A 20,007-nucleotide genomic window follows, 5' to 3' on the forward strand; every position below is an offset into this window, starting at 1 on the left:
GAAATTGTGTGGGGACATTTGCGATTATATCAGTCGTATGCTGTGATAATGTTTTAGTGTAAACAAAAACACTTTTTAAGCTATGAAAGATTTTTGCTCAAAAATGATGAAACATTTTAAAAGGTACATTGAGAAAGGTCAGTTTAGCATTATTGGTATATGGCATCACGACTCTCCTTATGCTAAAATTTTAAAATATAATTAAAAATTAAATAAATAAAATGCCTAACCGTAAGGTATATTATCCCTTTAAAAGCTTTTAATACTGTAGTAGCATTACAAAAATTGGATTTTCGGTAAATTACTTTGCAAGCAAGACAAAAGTTCATTAAAAAAAATAATAAAAAATTGAATAATTATGGAAACGGAATCAAATTAATTGCAAAAGAAAAACTGCATTTTCTGAATTTCAAATGAATAATTCAATGTATATAATATTATTTGCTCTTTAAAGTATGTTTCAATTTAGGAACTTTGGCATAGGAGCGGCATATAAATGGCTGAAAGATATTAGAAATGATGTATTTTACAACTGCCTAAAAAATTGAAACACGCTTAATTAAAAGGCACTATAAACTTTGTTTCTCCCATGTTCTTACTGCGTAAAATAAATCGATTTTTATGAATTGAAGTTTAAAATATCAATAGAAATTGTAAAAAAAAAAATTACAAGTAATTTAATTTAGTATATATAAATTCCCTAAAAATTTAATGTGACAGTTGATAATCCACATCGTCATAGAAATCACAATAAGAATGCGTTCAATTTAGTCTGATTTCATGATTCGAAATCTCACGTTTCAACTCTAACCAAATGAAATCATTATTTCATTTGAGACTACTATCGCTTACTTAAAAAATGTAAATTAAAAGAGACTATTTAGATATTTAATAAGCATAATATTCAAAATAATAATAACTCCTATTATCTGAAAGATGATAATGAGCCTCATTTTCTTTGCCTCTTCGTTTAAAATGTTTGCTTCTGATTGCATGTCTTAAAGGGTGTAGAAGGCTTTCGTTCACTTCAGTGAGATGTATGATTTCAGTTTCCTTAACAAGTAGATTTTTAGGAGGTATGGTTGTTAATCATATGGTCAACCTCCTACGTGGAGAGCCAGGGTGTTACTTTTAATCTAATGCCTCCCCAGAAGAATTTATCTCCTTAGAAAAGCAAAGCAGGAACCAATTGATCTGGAAATTGAAAAACGTAAATGGAAAGGGATTGGTCATGATATACGTAAATCTGAAAATTTAAAGTAAAGCAAGTACATGATCGGTGCCCTCAGGATAATAGAAAAAGAGGAAAAGACTTAAAATTATTTGGTGCAAGACAATTGCAAGCGAATTTAAGGCAATAAGAATAACCTGGAGAGAATCAAAATATCTGGAAACAAATAGAGTGCGACGAAAAGCTATGATACAAGCTCTATACTTCAATTCGGAGTAAGAAGGAATATGTATGTATGTATTATCTGAAGTGCTAAAAGTATATAATAAGTAAAAAGCAGATTATAATTTTTTTTATTCAGAAGTAAATATTTTTCATTGAAGATTCTGTTAATAAAATACCTAATTATTCTGATTTACTATCTGTGAGTTTATACGTTAATCATAACGAAAATATTATTTTACTATTATAATTACTATTATCGCCTGAATTTAAAACTAAACAATTATATTTGGAAAAACAATTCACTAAAAAAACAGATTGTGTGACGCAATAAGAGAAATATATGAGTAGAAAGTAATTTTAAACATTAATAAAACTTATATCATCATAGCAGTTTAATTGGGAAACGACTTTTTATCTGTTTTGAATTCTTTTCTTCCTTTTTATACTTTCAAGACTTTTGATGTAGACGTAAATATTTATGTCTGGTAACATCTGATATCTCTTCTCCATTCCGTTTGAAACCGACTGAGGAGCTAGCTTATAAAACTAAGTTTTCCAGAGTGATAAATGAATTTTCCTCCAATAAATTACTAATTGTTATTAATTGAAACAAAAAATGGCTAAAGAAGTACTTGAAATTGCAATAACTTTTGTGTGAAATAAAATTTAAAAAAAAAACGCTTTAAGTTTACAAATAGAAATTTCTTTTTCTATCACGTCAAATTTCAACTCTGCAGTTGCATTCCTGTTAGTTTTAGAGCAACCCGCATGGCATTCTTAACTAAACAGTTAATAAATTTTAAATATTGATTATCCAATGTTGAATTTTTCATTTCATCACAATCCTTGCACATTTTTCAAAGCATTTTCTTCATCTCAAGCTTTCAAGTCTTGTTGCTTTTACGTAGAAAACAAAATACCAGAAACAATTGCGCCTGCCTCGGTTTATTAAACCTTAAATATATCAATCTAAAATTACAGTTTTAAAACAAAACTCGCTTTTAAAATTTCATAGGAATTATGATCATGGAAAAATGAATAATATCCGTGAAACTATTGAATTGGATTTGTACAACAGAGAAAGAAAGAATATTAATTATTTTACTACACAAAAGAAACATTTCAAAAATTTATGAAGTTAACTTTTATATCGGTAAAGACGATACTAGTTTGCAAGGAAAATAAAACTGAAATATACAAAAAATCTAATTATACAGTTTCTTTTGAAATAAGACTTTTATAAATTATAATAGTTCGAAAACATAATAGCCGGCAGCTGTTACTTAAATTCGTTAAACAGTGAAAATATATTATTATATAAATGTAATTCCACAATGTTTTAAATTTTTAGAGAAATGATTTTGCTTGTTAAACTAAATAACCGAATTTTAAGGGGAATTTAACGAACCTATGTATTTAAAAGTCTCTAAGCAAGTGTATTTCAACTAACAATGAGTAATTGGAAGGAACTATTATTTGAAAATAGTGAAAAGTAAAAAAATTTGTAATATAACCTGAACTATATACGCAATTAGCATATTTTGACTTTAGCAAGTTAAATTTGTTAAAATATAAAATTTTGTTTAAAATTTTTGTTTTATAATTAAAATTATTTTGCCAGGGCAAATTTTATTTTAAATAACAGTAAACTGCTTTTGACTTCTTATTAACGTTAAATATTTGAATACTTATCACAATTTATCTCAACTCTAATAAGTTAAAAAAAATTAAATTCATAAAAAAATAAACTTGAGATAAATTAAATGAATGAAAAATGTAGAAAAAAATAAAATTTTGTTTTCTTAAATTACCCATTTAATTAACTGCATCCCCGAAGATCAGGCACGTGTTCAGCATTATTAAGAAATCTTTTTTTCAGGGGAATTTAAAAGGAAATCGTGACCCGAAATTTTTATTTTGATAAGGAAATGACTACTTATAATTCTTTTTATTTTTTAATTACTCTCGTTAACTTTGATTGATATATTTACGCAATGACTAATTAAAACGATAAAATGCTTATTTTTATGGCAACAGTAATTGCCTTCCTTTTCAATAAACAGAAATTAACTTTGGAATCATTGGCGAAACGTAATTATTTGTGCAAATATTTTTTGCATTCTGATGAACATACTTTAAAGATGTAAATAAGCTCCTTAACTAAGTAATTATGTTTATGGGGTTTGAATTTGAGAAAATTTTAATTCATTGTGCTGAAAATGGATGTAAAATAATAGTGGTATGATAAATAAAAACGCTATTTAATTTACGTAGACATATTTTTTATCTATCTATTTATCAATCTATCTATTCAGTTATTGAGCTTGTGTTTAAGGTTGCGTTAACTTTGGTACATTTAAATTTATGTAATGATTGTTTTCATTGTTAAAACACTATTTATCAACTATTCAACCAAATAGGAAGAACTTGTTAAAATTGAAACATAAATACAGGCAAGTTTTATGCAGTTATCAAAAGTATGGATTTCAAATAGGGTACTGACATATATATATATATATATGGAGAGCCNTAATAGAGAAAAAGAATCGTCCGCATGCGAGAGTTGTTCGTTTACGGGAAGGGTACGCTAATTAAGATGTTAAAAGCCGTAAATTGTTTTGTTAGAATAAATGCGATGGCATGGAAATAAATAAATAATCTATAATAACTACTTACAATGGTATTTTGTGATGTACTTTCTTCAATATAAAAAGAATATATGAAAAAGTTTGATATTTACACATAATTCTAAGTGTAGCTACAGAGAAATGAATATGTTTTCTTATTAACACTGACATTCAAGTTAGTTACACGAAACCAAATAGGCTCTGTTGGTTCTACATCACTTTCTCGGTGAGTTTAATCATTAGGTATGTAACCCTAACACCTCCCCATCACATGGTAGGAAACGTAATAATACATCCTTGAAGATAAATTTTCCCCGATGCATAGAAAAAAAGAAAGCATCAATGCATACCTGTAAGGCACGATGCTCTATGAAGTTGTTATATTTAAAATGTTTCCTTTACATGAACATCTCGATGACTATTTCTGTTCACTTTTTTCTTTTAACCCGACCGTGTTAAATACAGTCTTCAAATTGACAAGTATTAAGAAATTTTGGTGGGGGGGAAGATGAATGATCTCTGTAGTGGGAAGATGATCTCTGTAGTGGGGAAGATGAATTGCGAGCAATTAATGCGTTACTTCAGCGTGTGGTTCATATCCAGTATCATCCAGATGAAAAGATCAAATGAAGCCACCGTCAGAAAAATATTTCAGACATGGCCAGTATTCACATGAAAAGTACCATTTTCATTCCTTTCTTTTCAAAGATAGAGGATGGTGACAGGAGAATGATTGATTCTTTAGTAGTGAAATAGTTTTACAACTTAGCAATGTTATGTATGTTAAGTGAAATCTCTTTATTTTGTTTATGAAATATGTATTTTCTGTAAAATAATCTTATTAAAGAATGCATAATCCTTTGCATCACATGAATGACAAATAATATATTAAAAAGAAACAACTTAAAAATAATCCAAAAAATAAAATTAAATTTTGTTATGCAATGTATATATTGCATAACGTAATATTGCGAGATATATATTTAATTCCGTTCTCCGATCTAATGTTTCAATGAATAGGTCAGAATAAATTGAACACGTTAAACAAATAATTGAATTTTATAACTTTATCTACGTATTTTATTTATGAAACACTATTTTTTCTGAAGTGTAATAACAAAGATATATAGATTATCAAAACAATTGCACACTTGATACCCGAGCAATTTCTAAAATCTATTTAGCACATATAATCAACGTTTGAAGTTAAGGAAAAATTTGCCAAAAATTATACTATGTTACATAAAGTATACATATTTGTAATGCCATAATAAGCATTACATATTTCCTAGCTTGTAAAATTTCTTTCGTTTTACAGTCAGATAACTAATTAAGCTAATTTTTTTAAATTCATTTTTAGTAAGAGCGAATGAATATATTATATTCTCAATAAATGTAACGGCTAACTTTTTTATCTCAGTGCATAACTAATTATTATTCAATATCACGACAACTGATCATCAAAATCCATTTTTAATCTTTCCTTCATCAACCACATTAAACATTAGGATATACGTTATTAGGTTTACTTGAATTTCCAACGATGATCTTATTGGCTTTAAATCTTCAGCCAAATTTTTTTTGTAGTAATATGATGCAACATGATGTTGATTAAAATGGGTTTGCATTTGGCTGTATACTTTTTCGATAAAACGCCTATAATGGATCTCGCTAGTACTCAGAAATTGCTGATTAAATACCACTTTCATTTTAGCTTTTTACTATGCAGGTGGTGGAAATTCATCTCTCGTTGCCTGTCCTGTTTATATTAGGTTTCTTTTTATTTTCACCTCGAGGTCTGCAACGAAATAAAATTATTTTATGATTTTATACCTGTTTTTCAGCATCTTCCTCAATTTGTCAATCTACACCAAGATCTACCGCATCATTTCACCATTATAATAGTATTATACAAAACACTATATTATTTTTTGTAAATTTATGCAATGTTATTAAAATTTAATCTCATTGTTTTATTTCTATGTTTGAACCTTAAATAATCCCGAGACCTTCCAGGCATACGTACTATAGCTTGCGTACTTTTCAGGTCTATTTCAACGAGCTATTATGCAAAGTGGATCAGCTTTGAGCTCCTGGGCCATAGCACGAGATGCTATTACACATACTAATTACATTGCCCGTGTTTTGGACTGTCCTGCTCAAGATAGCACAGCACTGGTTGAATGCATGCGAAAGAAAAAACTCGAAGACATCATGAGCGTGTACATTCAGGTACCTGATCATTTATCTGGATTCGGTCCAACAGTGGATGGAATTGTTCTTCCTCGCGACCCTGCTGAAATAATGGAAAAAAGTTCTTCACTTTTTACTCAGTATGATCTTATGTTCGGTTCAACCCGAGTGGAATCATATTTTCAGTTTACGGCAATGGAAGAAAAGTTTGGAATAGACAGTGGAAGAAGAGATAGATTGTTGAGAACATTGGTCAGGAATCTTTACACATATCATTTGCAAGAGGTGAGTAAAAGGATTTTTTAGTGCTTAAGTGTCCTACTATAAATGGAATACGATAAGCAAAATATGTCGAGGTGCACAGGTAGATTTTATTCTGCAGTTTGCTTAGTAGTTCGCTAGAACTAGAAAAAATAACGACTCCTACTATTGAATGAAAAAAAAAGTTTATAACAAAACACTTAGAATTTCCACAAAAAAAAAATAGTGTATATACATAATGCTAACTCATTCAATATGATTAGTATGTTGGTATTGCTTTATAATTTAGTAGAATTGCAAATGTTAGTAGCAAGAATTTTAATTTAAACATTATAGTTTTAATCAAAATTGATTAAAATTCAACATGAAAAGCTTGGTATAATTTGACACTTATCAAATATGATCTTTTGCAAATATGATGCTAAGTACGAAAGCAAACGCTCCTTTTGGTAGATATACAAACTTCTACAGACGCAACTGTTTTAACAGCACGGCTGGTTGACTGTTTGTTTTTTTAGAATATTTAAGCATATAATTTCGATTCTTATATCCTATTTTACTTGTATCAACCTAAAAACATTTTGATTTTTTTTTAGTTTTCTCAGCTCAACATAATAATTATTCTCTTACAACAAATAACAAACAATTACAACAAACAATTACGACAAATGTACTAAAGCTACTACCAAACTGAAACTGCATACGATGTTATAGAAGCCTTAGATGTTCTTATTGTACCGGTCTTAGGCTTCAGTGTTTCTTTTGTTAAAGTCAAAAATTATTAGTATAATACTAGCTAAAAATAGATAGAATTAATATAATCCCTTTTGCAAACCTACAGTGCTTTTCTTTAACGATAAACTGATTAAACCTGCTCTGCAAAAACAGTTTTTGAAGTGAATGTTCCAATAGAATTTTTAGGATAATGAAAACAATATTTGGTATTCACTTAGCTTCTTTAATTTGTTTCTTGGCAAATAGTTATTTAAGAGCATTTTTGTAAGTTTTTAATTAAAAAAAAAGGCATTTTCTTTGGAGGAAAAAAGCATAAATACCTATGCATCCAATTGAACGTCAAATACATGAAAAATCTAATGAACGGACAATTCATAAAATAAATCATCTCGTTTATTCTGTCTTGCATTATGCGATTCACTTAAAAGTAGATGAAAAGTAAATAACAACATCAAAACAGGCGAGAAAAAAATTTGCTTCAAATCAATTAATAAAATAGTTAGAAGACTCTATCACAGAAGGACAAAATGAAATTAAAAGTTCTTACAGTTTTTTTAAGATTAATATTATTTTTTTCATATTGATATATATTATGATTGAATACGAGTATATATCCTACTAAGATATTTCAAGTATACTTGCTTAAAGTTTCTTTGGCAATTATATATGCGACAATTATTTATATATATTGACGATTATATATTATTCATACGCAAATTTTGAAATTATACCATGTAATACTCTTTAAGCGATTTTTCGGCAATTTTATTTTTTTATATTTAAGGAATGAAAACATGTTTTGGTCCGCAGCTAAATTAAGTAACATTTTAAAAAATTTTTATCAGCGAAAAAACTAAGTGTATATCATTTAGAAAATCAGATTTTAGCAATAAAAGGGCTGTTGACTTAGTTTCATTAGTTGTATAAAGCGAATTTCATTTCGTTGAAAGGAACTTTTGTTCTTAAGAAATACTACAAGTATTTAATTGCTCAAATGATAATTTTAAATATGTAAATTAACAGTTTCAGAGTATTATTGAATGACACATTTTTTTCACTTTTAAGATTTAAAAGGCAGTTCTTATTTTCAATTCCCTTTCAATTTATAAGTGCTTTAATAAATTGCATATAATAGTGCTCTTTTATAAAATAATTGATAATATTTTAATTTGCCTTGTGTTTTTCTGTCTTATATTATTAATTTCAAAAATATTTACAATATTTTAGATTTAAGTTATCTTTTTTATCCATTTATGAAGAAAACTTTTTTCTTAAATTCCGAAAGCTTAAAATATATATTCTCTTACATGTATTACAACAGCCAAAAAAATTAAATTAGCGTGCAATAATATTGATTTCTTGAACTTTAAATCGATATTTATTATTTGAACTAATAATTTGTTAAGTTACCAAATACGCTATATTGAATTTCATTACCGAAATTCAATTATTAAATTAATTATTATTAAATTTTTTATAGAGTCTTAACATGATAAAAAATGTAGAATTTTTATTGAAACTGTAAATTTCCTTAAAATAAAAACTTTAACTAAACTATCCTTTAACTACTTTAACTTTTCATCCTATTTGATTTACCATTTCTTTCAATTAGATTATGATTATTATATTGAAAAATGCTTTTTAATATTTTATTCTTTGAATTTAAAAAAACAAACTAAAATCTAAATATTACATGATTACAAATTTACAATGACGTTGCAGCAATGTTAAGTTTTATGTTTATTGTGTTATTTTTATTATGTTTGAAACCACTTTTACAATAAATAAGCTTTGAAAGCAATTTTACTTCTGATTTTTTTAAAAAACATTTACAACCAAAAAATGAATGAATATAAATAAACAATACGCTCAAAAAAAGTCAATCACCTTGAATAACTAGTCAGTCACCTTGAATTCTAGTCTTAGGATTCAATGTAACGGTTAATTAATTGGTGCAATATGTTAATTAATATGTTAATTAATTGGTGCAGTCAATGTTTCAAGTTATGAAATTGGACATAAAAACATACTTTCTCTGAATAAACATACGTTATTTTTCAGCGGATTCAGATTTCTAACCCCCCAAGATATATGGGGCAGCCGCAATCTTCGAAATATTGTCCCCATAGTTTAATCAGAAAAGCTAACCAACGCTTGGATCCCTTTGAGTTAGTTTTATTTTTTGCATATTTTGACATATCCCGATAACTTTTTTAGCGAATTGAATTTTTTTTTGCGCACAACTATTAAATTCGTTTATCAAAAGATTATTGCATTCAAAAAATAAAGCTTAGTAAGCATTTATAACTTTTTTATTATTTTGTTTTACTTACTTTTACTGTCCAAAATATTTTGAAATGTAAGATATAGAATTTTTACATTATTTTAAGGTATCTAATTTGCCCAGAAAATTTACATACCTTACAATTCAAAATCTACATTCGTCTGTTATTAAATAAAAAAATATCTGCTAATTATGTATAATAACTACTCTATTTTTGCATGGAAATATTTTTAGATAAATAGATTGTATAAATATGTGGAGAAATTTTTCAATTCACTTAAAAAGTTCTTGCAAGACGACGAAATATGCAAAATGTAAAATTAACATTAAGGGATTCAAGCAGTGGATTGCTCTCCTAACTAAACTATAGGAACCATGCTTTCCCGATAGTAGAAATTCGAATCCGTCAACAAAAAAATGTGTTTATTTTAAAAAAAAATTACGTTTTGCGTTCGTTTTCGTTACTTATCGTCCGCACTAATTAAGTAGCATATTTGAGGTCACCGTCTCGAACCATTATGATCGAGTCCTAGAACGTGAAGATCCGATCATTAGAACCAAAGGTTATTCAAGGTGGTCTGTTTCTTTAATACAATGGTGCTACGGGGACAATATTTAGCTTTAAGGTTATTGTGTTATTTATAGCATATATATATATCCATTATTATATTAAATGAGGTTTTAAATATTTTCTACTTTGGATTTTAAAAAAAAATCAACCTAAAAATTACATAAATATAAATGTACATTGTTGCTGCAGGGAGACAATATTTATAGCTTTATGTTTAATATTGACGGAAAAAATTACAAAATGCCAACAAAAATTATGCTATTAGATTTAAATAGCTGCACGGACTTTTTTGAAATTAAATACTAAATTAAATATATGTTCTTACAGAATTATTATGTGGTAAAAATTGTAGCATTTTTATAAGAATTGCACGTTTTCCGTGGACAGAATTTGAATAAAATTCTTGATTCTTTATATTTCAATTTATGTTTTGTGAAATATGCTCTGCATATTCTTCGGAAGCACAGATGTGGAAATATGTATCTTTTGGGAATCATATATTACCAGCTCAAGAAGCATTATCCTGGTTTAGTGAAGTTTTGTCTAATCTACATATTTGAATAGAATTTTGAATAGGATTTACATACATGAATTTCAACACACATTTTAAAGAAGTCTAAATGTGAAAATGACTCAAGTCTTCCCCAGGGAAAAAATACGAAATGTACATGACGATTAGTTCTCATTTATGAGAACAGTTTTCAGTAAATGTCATTTTAGTCCAAATGTATATTTTGATCTTGTAACTTAAAAGAAAAATACCACAATTTCTATATAAAACTCTAGACTTAAATTAAATTGGTTAAAAGAACTTAGATTAAATAAAGTGTTAGATTAAATGACTGACTCTTCCCTCTTTCAGTGTTAGATATTTAATCTAACACTGATAGATATCAAAGTTATACTTGACTGTTATACAAAGTTATGCTGTATTGACAAAATGTCACTCCCCAGGTGGGTATTGAAAAAAAAAACATTTTTAATGAGAATACCAAATTTAAGCAAGTGAGTAGTACGATAATTCCGTGTCCATTTCATATTGGTTTTTGAGGCATTTTCATTAAAGTTTAAGGTCTATCGTTCGCAAAAAAGTATCATAAATACACTTTTGAGCTTGCAATATTCAAATAAAGCTAGTTTTTATTACTGTTTGTTACTTTAAATTATGTATTTACTTAAAATTGTAAAACTGATGATTCTTTCGCAATTTTTTCTTTCTTTTTACATCCACATTTCAGGTTATTGCCCATTTATAAATCTATACTTTTAATAACTGTATTAAATTGCATGTATTTATGTTTAAATTTTAACATGTTTTTCTTTAAAATGTTGAATAGTTGCTAAAAATTGTTTTAATAATGAAAAAAACATTACATAAATTTAAATATATCAAAGTTAACACAAGTTTAAACATTAATATCAAAAGCAAACTCTATTCATTTAAGCTTTTGAACATATATCAACAAATTTCTGAAATTAGTTTTATAATAAAATAGTTCTTTGTACCAATAAATATAAAGAGAGCTTAATTTAGTAAACGTCTAATATTCCTAACAAATTATTTTCACTTTTAAAAATCAATTTATACCGACTTAAAGATAGAATTTTTCTTTGTATTCAAATATATAAAACAGAAAGCGAAGTAAGAAACGTAGATAAATGTAGTTAGGAATAGTTACCAAATAGTTAGTTTCTCTTAACTATTTATTATTTTGTTTGTTCTGTGTACTTTACGTTGCTTTCTTCTATGAAACTTTTACCAAAATTACAGATATATTTTGCCTTTAACCCTTTCTCCCTATAGACGGATGTTATTTTGATCATCTAATTTTTTTTACATAATTGAAATAAGAACAATGTCTTCTTTTTATGGATAAAAACTCATTTATCATTTAACTTGTTTCCTTATACTATACACAGATCAAATAAGCATACATAGTGTTGGGTGACAGAACTAATGATCACTACAGAATGGGGTAATGATAGAAAATGTCAAAGTAAACAACACTCACAATAAATGGGTTCTTAAATCAAAGGGCAAATCGTGAGAGGGTGTCAGCTACACGAAACCGTCTTTTCGAATCTCCTAATCTGCCCTGCTTTTATTTCTTACTGGAAACATCGCGAACGATATTTAGGAGTTGCTCATTGGCATTTCAGCCCGAGTAGGCACCGGAACTGTAGACAGTCTTAAAGTGTCAGGAATCTTTAAACTCCACACTATAGGAATTTTCATACCGGCAGCGGTCTGTTTATCCAATTAACAGTAAAGTTTACTGCAAAGAACATTTTTTACCTTTATGGTTGTGAAATCGTTTGCAACTAGTATGATTAAAAACAATTAACAAATTATGCACTTTTTTAAATTTTTAAACATTCACAACTAGCATGGTTTTGAAACCATAAGGAAAAAAAACTGGTCATTGGAAACAGCTTAGCAGCTTTGAGGTGCTGCCATCTAAGTGTGAATGAGGGCATCTTATTCTTATAACTCAGGGTCACAAATTGGGGAATACAGGACACTGGAAACTCTTCATGTGTTGAACAGAAAAGACGAAATATTGTTAAGTCAACGTTAGGATTCGAGACCCCCATTCTGTCAGTCATGATATTGACAGACTAGCCCTCTCGACTCTAACATTTACCCACTGCAAGAAATTACATGACTTCATTAGGTGGGCCTAGTTTGTGCGATATAACTCTGGTTGTTTAACCATATTATTTGAAACCAGCTAAAAAACGGTTTCTCTCCCTGTTAACAGTTTGAATAACATTTTATTGTTATTAGACTGTTATATAAATTTTTATATAACCATTTTTTCCGAGAAATATATATGTAAACCATTGTATGGCGTAAGTAGTTTGTCTTAGCGTGCCCTATTTCCCTTTACAGTGGTGACTTTTAGCATTGTTACAACCAGTATATTTAAAAAAAAAGTAGCTAAAGTCAATGCCCTTTCATTTACTAATAATAATTTGTTAATTTAGTTTAACATTTTTTATCGTTTACTTTTTAGATATTTTTGACTGTCGTTAATGAATACATGGATTGGTCAAGATCTTATCTGCAGGCAATGGATATTTTTGATGGAACTGCCGACGCATTAGGAGATGCTTTAGTTGTAGCCCCTGTCATTAGATCAGGTACATTTCATAGTGGTGGAATACCCAGGGAAGATTCATACCCAATGCCCTCCTTACAACCCATTGGAAGTGGCAAGAAGACATACTTCTATATTTTCAGTCATCAATCTGAATATGGGGATTATGCTTCTCGACTTGGCTGTATTACAGGTGAAGATTTGGCATACGTGTTTGGAGCTCCTTTAGTGGATACCTTATCTCATTTTTCAACAAACTACACCAGAGCTGAAGTAACACTCTCTGAAATTACAATCACTTATTGGACCAACTTTGCAAAATTTGGGTAAGTGAAGGTTTAATTGTTAGTACATTTAAAAATATTAAAAAAGAGTCTTCAGGGTTTGAAATTCGTGCTTCTATTTTCGCACCTGCTCCTCACTTTTTATGAATCATTGCATCAAAATATGTTCATTGTTAAACAGTTTCTATACTCCTACAATTGGTTTGAAATTCAGTTTGTTTTCAATGCAACGTTTTCTGTATATCCTATAAAAATAGTTTTTTGAATTGTGGATTTTAAAGTTAAATGAAAAGTAAATTAATGATACTAGCAAAGTCTATGCGTTCTAACATTACAGTGAAATTTTATCTTATTCCCCTTTTTGCATCCTGGACTGAATTTTTCATTGTCCAATCAAATAAAATAATAAGCAATAACTCTATCACAAGCCCTTTTTTAAAAAAAATACGATTTCCAAAGAGCAAATAATTCTTTAATTAATGTATCTAATTCTTTCGATAGCACTTTATAAGCCTTAATTAAATTTCTGAAAGTTTGCTAAATGCCGAAGAAAGTTTCATGAATAAATAAAAATAAATCGTGGATATATATAAATCATTTTCTTAATAAACAAATAATCTAAAACCAGTTTCTAAAAATGAATACAAAATGAAATGATTCAAAGAACTGGTACATTTGTGTTTTGAAATTATAAAAAAATCAATCATTAAAACAATCATATCATTTTAAGTATAATGAATTATAACAAAAAAATATAATTAGTTAAATAAATAAATTAGAAACTAATAAACAACATCTAGAAACAGATAATTAAAAACATCCATTGAATTTTTTTTTAATTTATAAGAAAAACATGAAAAATATTAATGAAAATTAAATTCAAAATGAGATTATAAATACACCTTTTAAAAAAATGAGTTAACTTTCTGAAATAAAAATACTCAAAACTTCAAACTTGAGTGCCACAATTTAAAAAGTTACAAAAAAGGTATCAAAAATTTATTAGTTGTAAACCAGGTATCAAAAACATTGAATTGAACATCAAAAGGGGTAATTAGATTTCAATTATAGAAACTAAATTAAGCATATTTTAAAATTAAATGTACCATGGGAAAAAAGGATTTTTACTTTTCTCAAATCCGAAACTGAAATATAAATGCTGCGTTGCTTTTTATTTTAACTCATAGAAAAAAATAGAAAAATTAACTAATCAGGCCCTTAAGTATTTGAATTATTTATTTTCAAAATTATTCATAAACTCGCGAATCTTATTTTTGAAAATCAAATAACTTAAGAGCCAAAGAAATACAAAATATCCAAATAAACAATCAGTAGCTATTTATTTTCCAGATGGAAATTCAAAGATAAAAGCGGTTCCTTTTAATCTTTTGAAACTCCACTTAAATTCCTTTGAAATTTTTGAATAACGAAAATATTACTAAGCGTTCTTTTTTAAGAAAACCCATCTCAAAAATGTTTCATTAAGAAAATGTGTAAACTTTCGGAGATGCGACAAATAATAGTCATTCAGAAATTCAGACGTACTTCTCGAGAAAAACAATGAATAATACGTGGACTTCAAATTCAGAAATAATAAAAAGTTAAAGAAAGAAAATTTTCGGAAGACGAAAAAAATCAGTTCTGAATTCATTGCTTCAAATAAAGAAACCCTTACTTCAACCTTTCACATTCTTTGAATAGTAATGATCATTTTGTTTCTTCCGATTGTAGCAGAATGAGAATTTTTCTCTATCGCTGAATACAGACTTAGAAAATAAGGGAGCATTTATGCTTTTTTTTTCTCTGTCTGTCGGATAAAGTCTCTTCTTTTTGATTTTTTTTTCAATTCAGTTTCGATTGAACCTCTTATTTTCTGCTCAGTAATCAGAATTTGAAGATAGGCTTTGTTTAGGCGAGGGAAGATATTTTTAAGATGAGCCTTTTAACTTGCAAATGGAATAATATTTCTCATTGCCTTTCTTGAGAAGTTTTCACGTCCAGTGAATTTGTTTCTCTGCTTCATTTTTTTCAAACAAAATATTATATATACGATGGGCCTAGAGGAGAAATGCTTATATTTGCCCCGAAGAAATGTCTTAAGATTTTGAAAGCTTTCATTTTGAAACAAAATTGGTGAATCAGAGTACAGTTCTTTGAAGAAGAAAAATACGATGCATGTTGAGTTACATTGTTTATTTATTCAAAAAAATCTATTACATCATTTATATTCTAAATAGTTCTTGAATGGATAGGATTAACATTTTAAAAAGTTAAAACTATTGATTAAAAATGGAACTTTTAATTTTGTGCTACTAATGGCGTCGCTTTTAGGTGTAAATAAACTTTAATTTCTCAAATAAAATGCAATTGGGTAAATCTAAAAAAAAATATAATTTTATGTACAAAATTTGAGTACATGTTTTATAGGGAAAGGGAGATATTTTTAAGATAGGCTTTTTAACTTGCTCACGAAATAACATTTCTCATTGCTTTTCTTGAGATATTTTTATGTCCAGTGATTTTATATCTGAACTACATTTTTTCTCACAAAAAAAAGACGAGGAATAGCTATGTTTGCCCCAAGGAAATGCATTAAAAATGTGAAAGCTTTCATTTTGAAATGAACTTAAATTAAATACGATGAAAAAATTAAATACGATGAATACTTAACGATATATTATTTATATTATTTCTTTCATTTTACGTTTCTTTCTATTTTTCTTTCTTTTTATCTTTCTTTTTTTATCTTTCTTTATTTATTTTTTTCAAGAAAGCTATTATATTATTAATATTCCAGATAGTTTTTGAAAGTATAGGATTAGCATTAAAATACAAAATTTATAAATTAAATACACAATTTTGAATTTTGTTTTATCTCTTCTAAGTAAAAAGAACTAACAATAAATTTGATTTTCTGAAAGAAAATGAAATTGAAAAAAGACAAAAAAAACAAACAGTTAATAGTTACACGTGCTTGGAAGCTGAAAATAGTCCCTTTTTGAAGAGAGAAAATATTGTTAAGATGATTTTTTAAACTTGCAAATGCAATAATATTTATCATTGCTTTTCTTAACAAGATTTAACGTCCTCTAACGTCTTCATTACTTTAAACAAACTATGATATTCACGATGTGCTTAGATAGGAAAGGCTTAAATTTTCCACAAACAATTTCTCGAGATTATAAAAGCCTTTATTTAATTATTAAATTATTGAATCTGAGCGCTGTTCTGAGCAGAAATAAATGAAAAACATGTTCAAAAATGCTTTATTTTTAAAATAAACTATTATATCTTTAAAACTTTTAATACTTTTGTAAGTACTAATTCTGACAATTGATTTGCGTTTATGACTACAATAATTTGCTTTTAATGCGAAAAAAATTGAAACTTTTTATGAGTAAATATGTGAAAAGAAAGAAAATATGATAAAATTAGTAAATATGATAAAATTCGTGTTCATCAATCTATTAGTTTTAATGCAGTTAATATAATGAATGTTAGAAGATGAATAAGCTACATTTTCAAAGTTGTGTGATTTTTAAAACAGAATATCAGTAATTTTAAGTTATCAATGTCATATGACATATTATTTAAAAATATTTGTATCAGTTTTTTCTGAAAAATTAAAAAAAGGTGATTAAATATAGTATTTTTGAATTTATTGTATTAATGATGTTTGTCCTAAATATAAAAACAACTACTTTCTTAATGAAATGTAACTGATTAATAGTATAATTAGAGATATTAGTATAAATATTTCACCTCACACAAGATATTCCTCATATTAAGAAGTAAAATAAATAACTTTCTTTTGTATTTCAAAACCCTTAAATATTTCAGGTAAAATATTTTGGTAAGTTCATTAAAAACAATTCTTTTCTTTTGAGAAATGTTTTGAATTTTAAAGAGCAAATTTCTTTGCATTTTTCAACAGTTTATTGTGTCTCATTATGCATCATAACTGCAATAGTTGCAATCATAATCGGTGCAAATTTTTTTATTTGGTTTAATATATATATATATATATATATATATATGTAGCAAAATAAATAAATACAAAAAAAACGCGAAGAAAATTACGAAAAACAATAAGTTTCACTTGTTGCGCATAAGTTGCAAGTAAATAGAACTCATAAGATAAGTTCAAAATGAAGATATATTTTCCAGTTTTTTAAAAAAAAATTTATCCCTTTTTTTTCCTCTCCAGCTGCTTGTTATTTTTTTTTGATAATTATTTTTCTTTTTCCGCTTATTTACATATGTCTGTAATTTTCCTTTTTTTATCTTCATTTTGAACTTATTTAAATTAATTACGAAATTTAAATTAATTACGAAACTAGTGATTTACAATTTTAAAAAAAAAATCGTTCAGAACTGCTCAATATATGTATTTAAGTTAATTCTTTTATACAATGGATGTGCAGAAAAAATTAAAAAAGGTTTTTCATCATTTTGTTGAGATTCGTATTTGGAAACTAACTATAAAAGCTTTATTCGTATATCTTAACAATTTAAGAAGTTAACGATAAGTGGTTAAGTGGATATTTGTGGATAACGGTTTATCCACAAATATCATCTGGTACTATTAAACAAGATTTATTAAAAATGAGACCGGCATTGTGAGGTATCACCCCCATAAATGTTTGTTTTCTTTTGCATGTTTACTTTCTGTATGTCACCAAAGTTTAGTTTCCAGACGATTATTGTAAGGTATTATCATTTGTTATTAATTTTGTGGTATGATAAAAAATAAAATTTGTGAAAAACCCATGACCATTTTAAGCTCTTTTTTTCTAAAAGTATAAAAACTAGTTAGAAATATGCTTCTAATTTTTAAATTTTTCAGATATTCAAATCAAATTTTTTTCAGTATTTGCTAAATACCATTCACTACAAAATTATGAATAAACTTTTAAATTTTTTTTCAGTGCTGCACATGCACTAGTTTAAATATATTATAAAAGCACTAGCTAATATAATCATAACGTTTGTAGTTTTAAATGAGTTTTTTCATTTCTTATAAAGCAGTACATATTTAAAACTTGAACTTAAAAAAACATTGATGTAGTACTTAACGCGCAAATGTATACCGGGCTGTGGCCCTTAACTAGGAATAGTATATATTTCTGACATTTATTAAAGCGACTATGTGAGCGTCAACATTTGCCGGTGAAAGTCAACAACCACGAATTTTGGTCATTCACAGTTTTCGGTCATTTACAGCAACAAAATTTAAAGCATTCGGAGGTTTGAAAGACCTGCAATAAATTACGAAGGAAGAAAAAAGTATTTTTGAACACACTATGCCAGAATATCAAGCAATAAGCTTGTAACTTGTATCTATTACTTTATTTGTTGTTTTTCAATAGCTTCGTAAAGTTTCGTAAACATAGAGTAAATATTTATAGAAATATGAACTGTTTTATAAGAGATGAAAAAATTCATTAAAAACTGATAGAAACGTTATGATTATATTAGCTAGTGTTTTTATAATATATTTAAGCTAGTACAAGTGCAGCACTGAAAAAAAATTTGAAAAGTTTATTCATAATTTTGTAGTGAATGGTATTTAGCAACTACTGAGAAGAATTTGATTTGAGTATCTGAAAATATAAAAATTAGAAGCATATTTCTAACTATTTTTTATACTTTAAAAAAAAAGCTTAAAATGATCATGGGTTTTTCATAAATTTCATTTTTTATCATACTACAAAATTTAATAACAAATGATAATACCTTACAATAATCATCTGAAAACTAAGCTTTGGTGACATACAGAAAGTAAACATGCAAAAGAAAACAAACATTTATGAGGGTGATACCTCACAATGCCGGTCTCATTTTTAATAAATCTTGTTTAATAGTACAAGATGAAATTTGTGGATAACCCATTATCCACAAATATCCACTTAACCCTTTATCGTTAGCTTCTTAAATTGTTAAGATATTCAAATAAAGCTTTTATAATTAGTTTCCCAGTACGAATCTCTACAAATGAGGAAAAACTTCTTTTAATTTTTTTCTGCACACTCATTATATAAAAGAATTAATTTAAATACTTATATATTGCGCCGTTTTTAACGATTTTTTTTAAACTAGATCACTAGTTTCGTAATTAATTTAAAATTCCTCCATTTATTTTTTAAATTTTATTGAATATTTATGAAGTTATAACAAAAAAAACATAAGGCGAAAAAATTGATTTCCTATAAAAAATGTCCATATTTCCATAAATGTGCACTCTAGGCTTACGAAACTTTATGCAGTTATTAAAAATAACAACCTAAATAATCCATACAAATTACATGCTTTTTGCCTGATTTTCTGCCATAGAGTGTTCAAAATAATTGTTCTCATTCGTAATTTATTATAGGTCTTTGAAGACTCTGAGAACTATCAGTATTATTGCTAAGCTTAAAAAATAGCATGAACAAAGCGTCTCTATACTTACAAAATAATTATTTAAGTATTTCTTGAGAATTTTAAAAAAAATCAATAATTTAAATTGGTCTCTTCCATTATTTTAGGGAGGTCTTAGATAGGAAAGGCTTAAAT

The 20,007-nt window shown here is 27.1% G+C and overlaps 1 protein-coding gene across 1 annotated transcript in view; it reads left to right on the forward strand.

Annotated features, from left to right (window-relative positions):
* Window positions 1-20,007, forward strand: part of LOC107451503 (neuroligin-4, X-linked) — a 122,148-nt gene that overhangs the window by 79,391 nt on the left and 22,750 nt on the right. The window contains exons 4-5 of the mRNA XM_016067624.4: window positions 6,071-6,501; window positions 13,085-13,494. Of these exons, the coding sequence (XP_015923110.1) occupies window positions 6,071-6,501; window positions 13,085-13,494 (841 nt within the window). The remainder of the gene's footprint in view (window positions 1-6,070; window positions 6,502-13,084; window positions 13,495-20,007) is intronic.

This window comes from Parasteatoda tepidariorum, chromosome 2 (assembly GCF_043381705.1).
Source record: "Parasteatoda tepidariorum isolate YZ-2023 chromosome 2, CAS_Ptep_4.0, whole genome shotgun sequence".
Taxonomy (NCBI): Eukaryota; Metazoa; Arthropoda; class Arachnida; order Araneae; family Theridiidae; genus Parasteatoda; species Parasteatoda tepidariorum.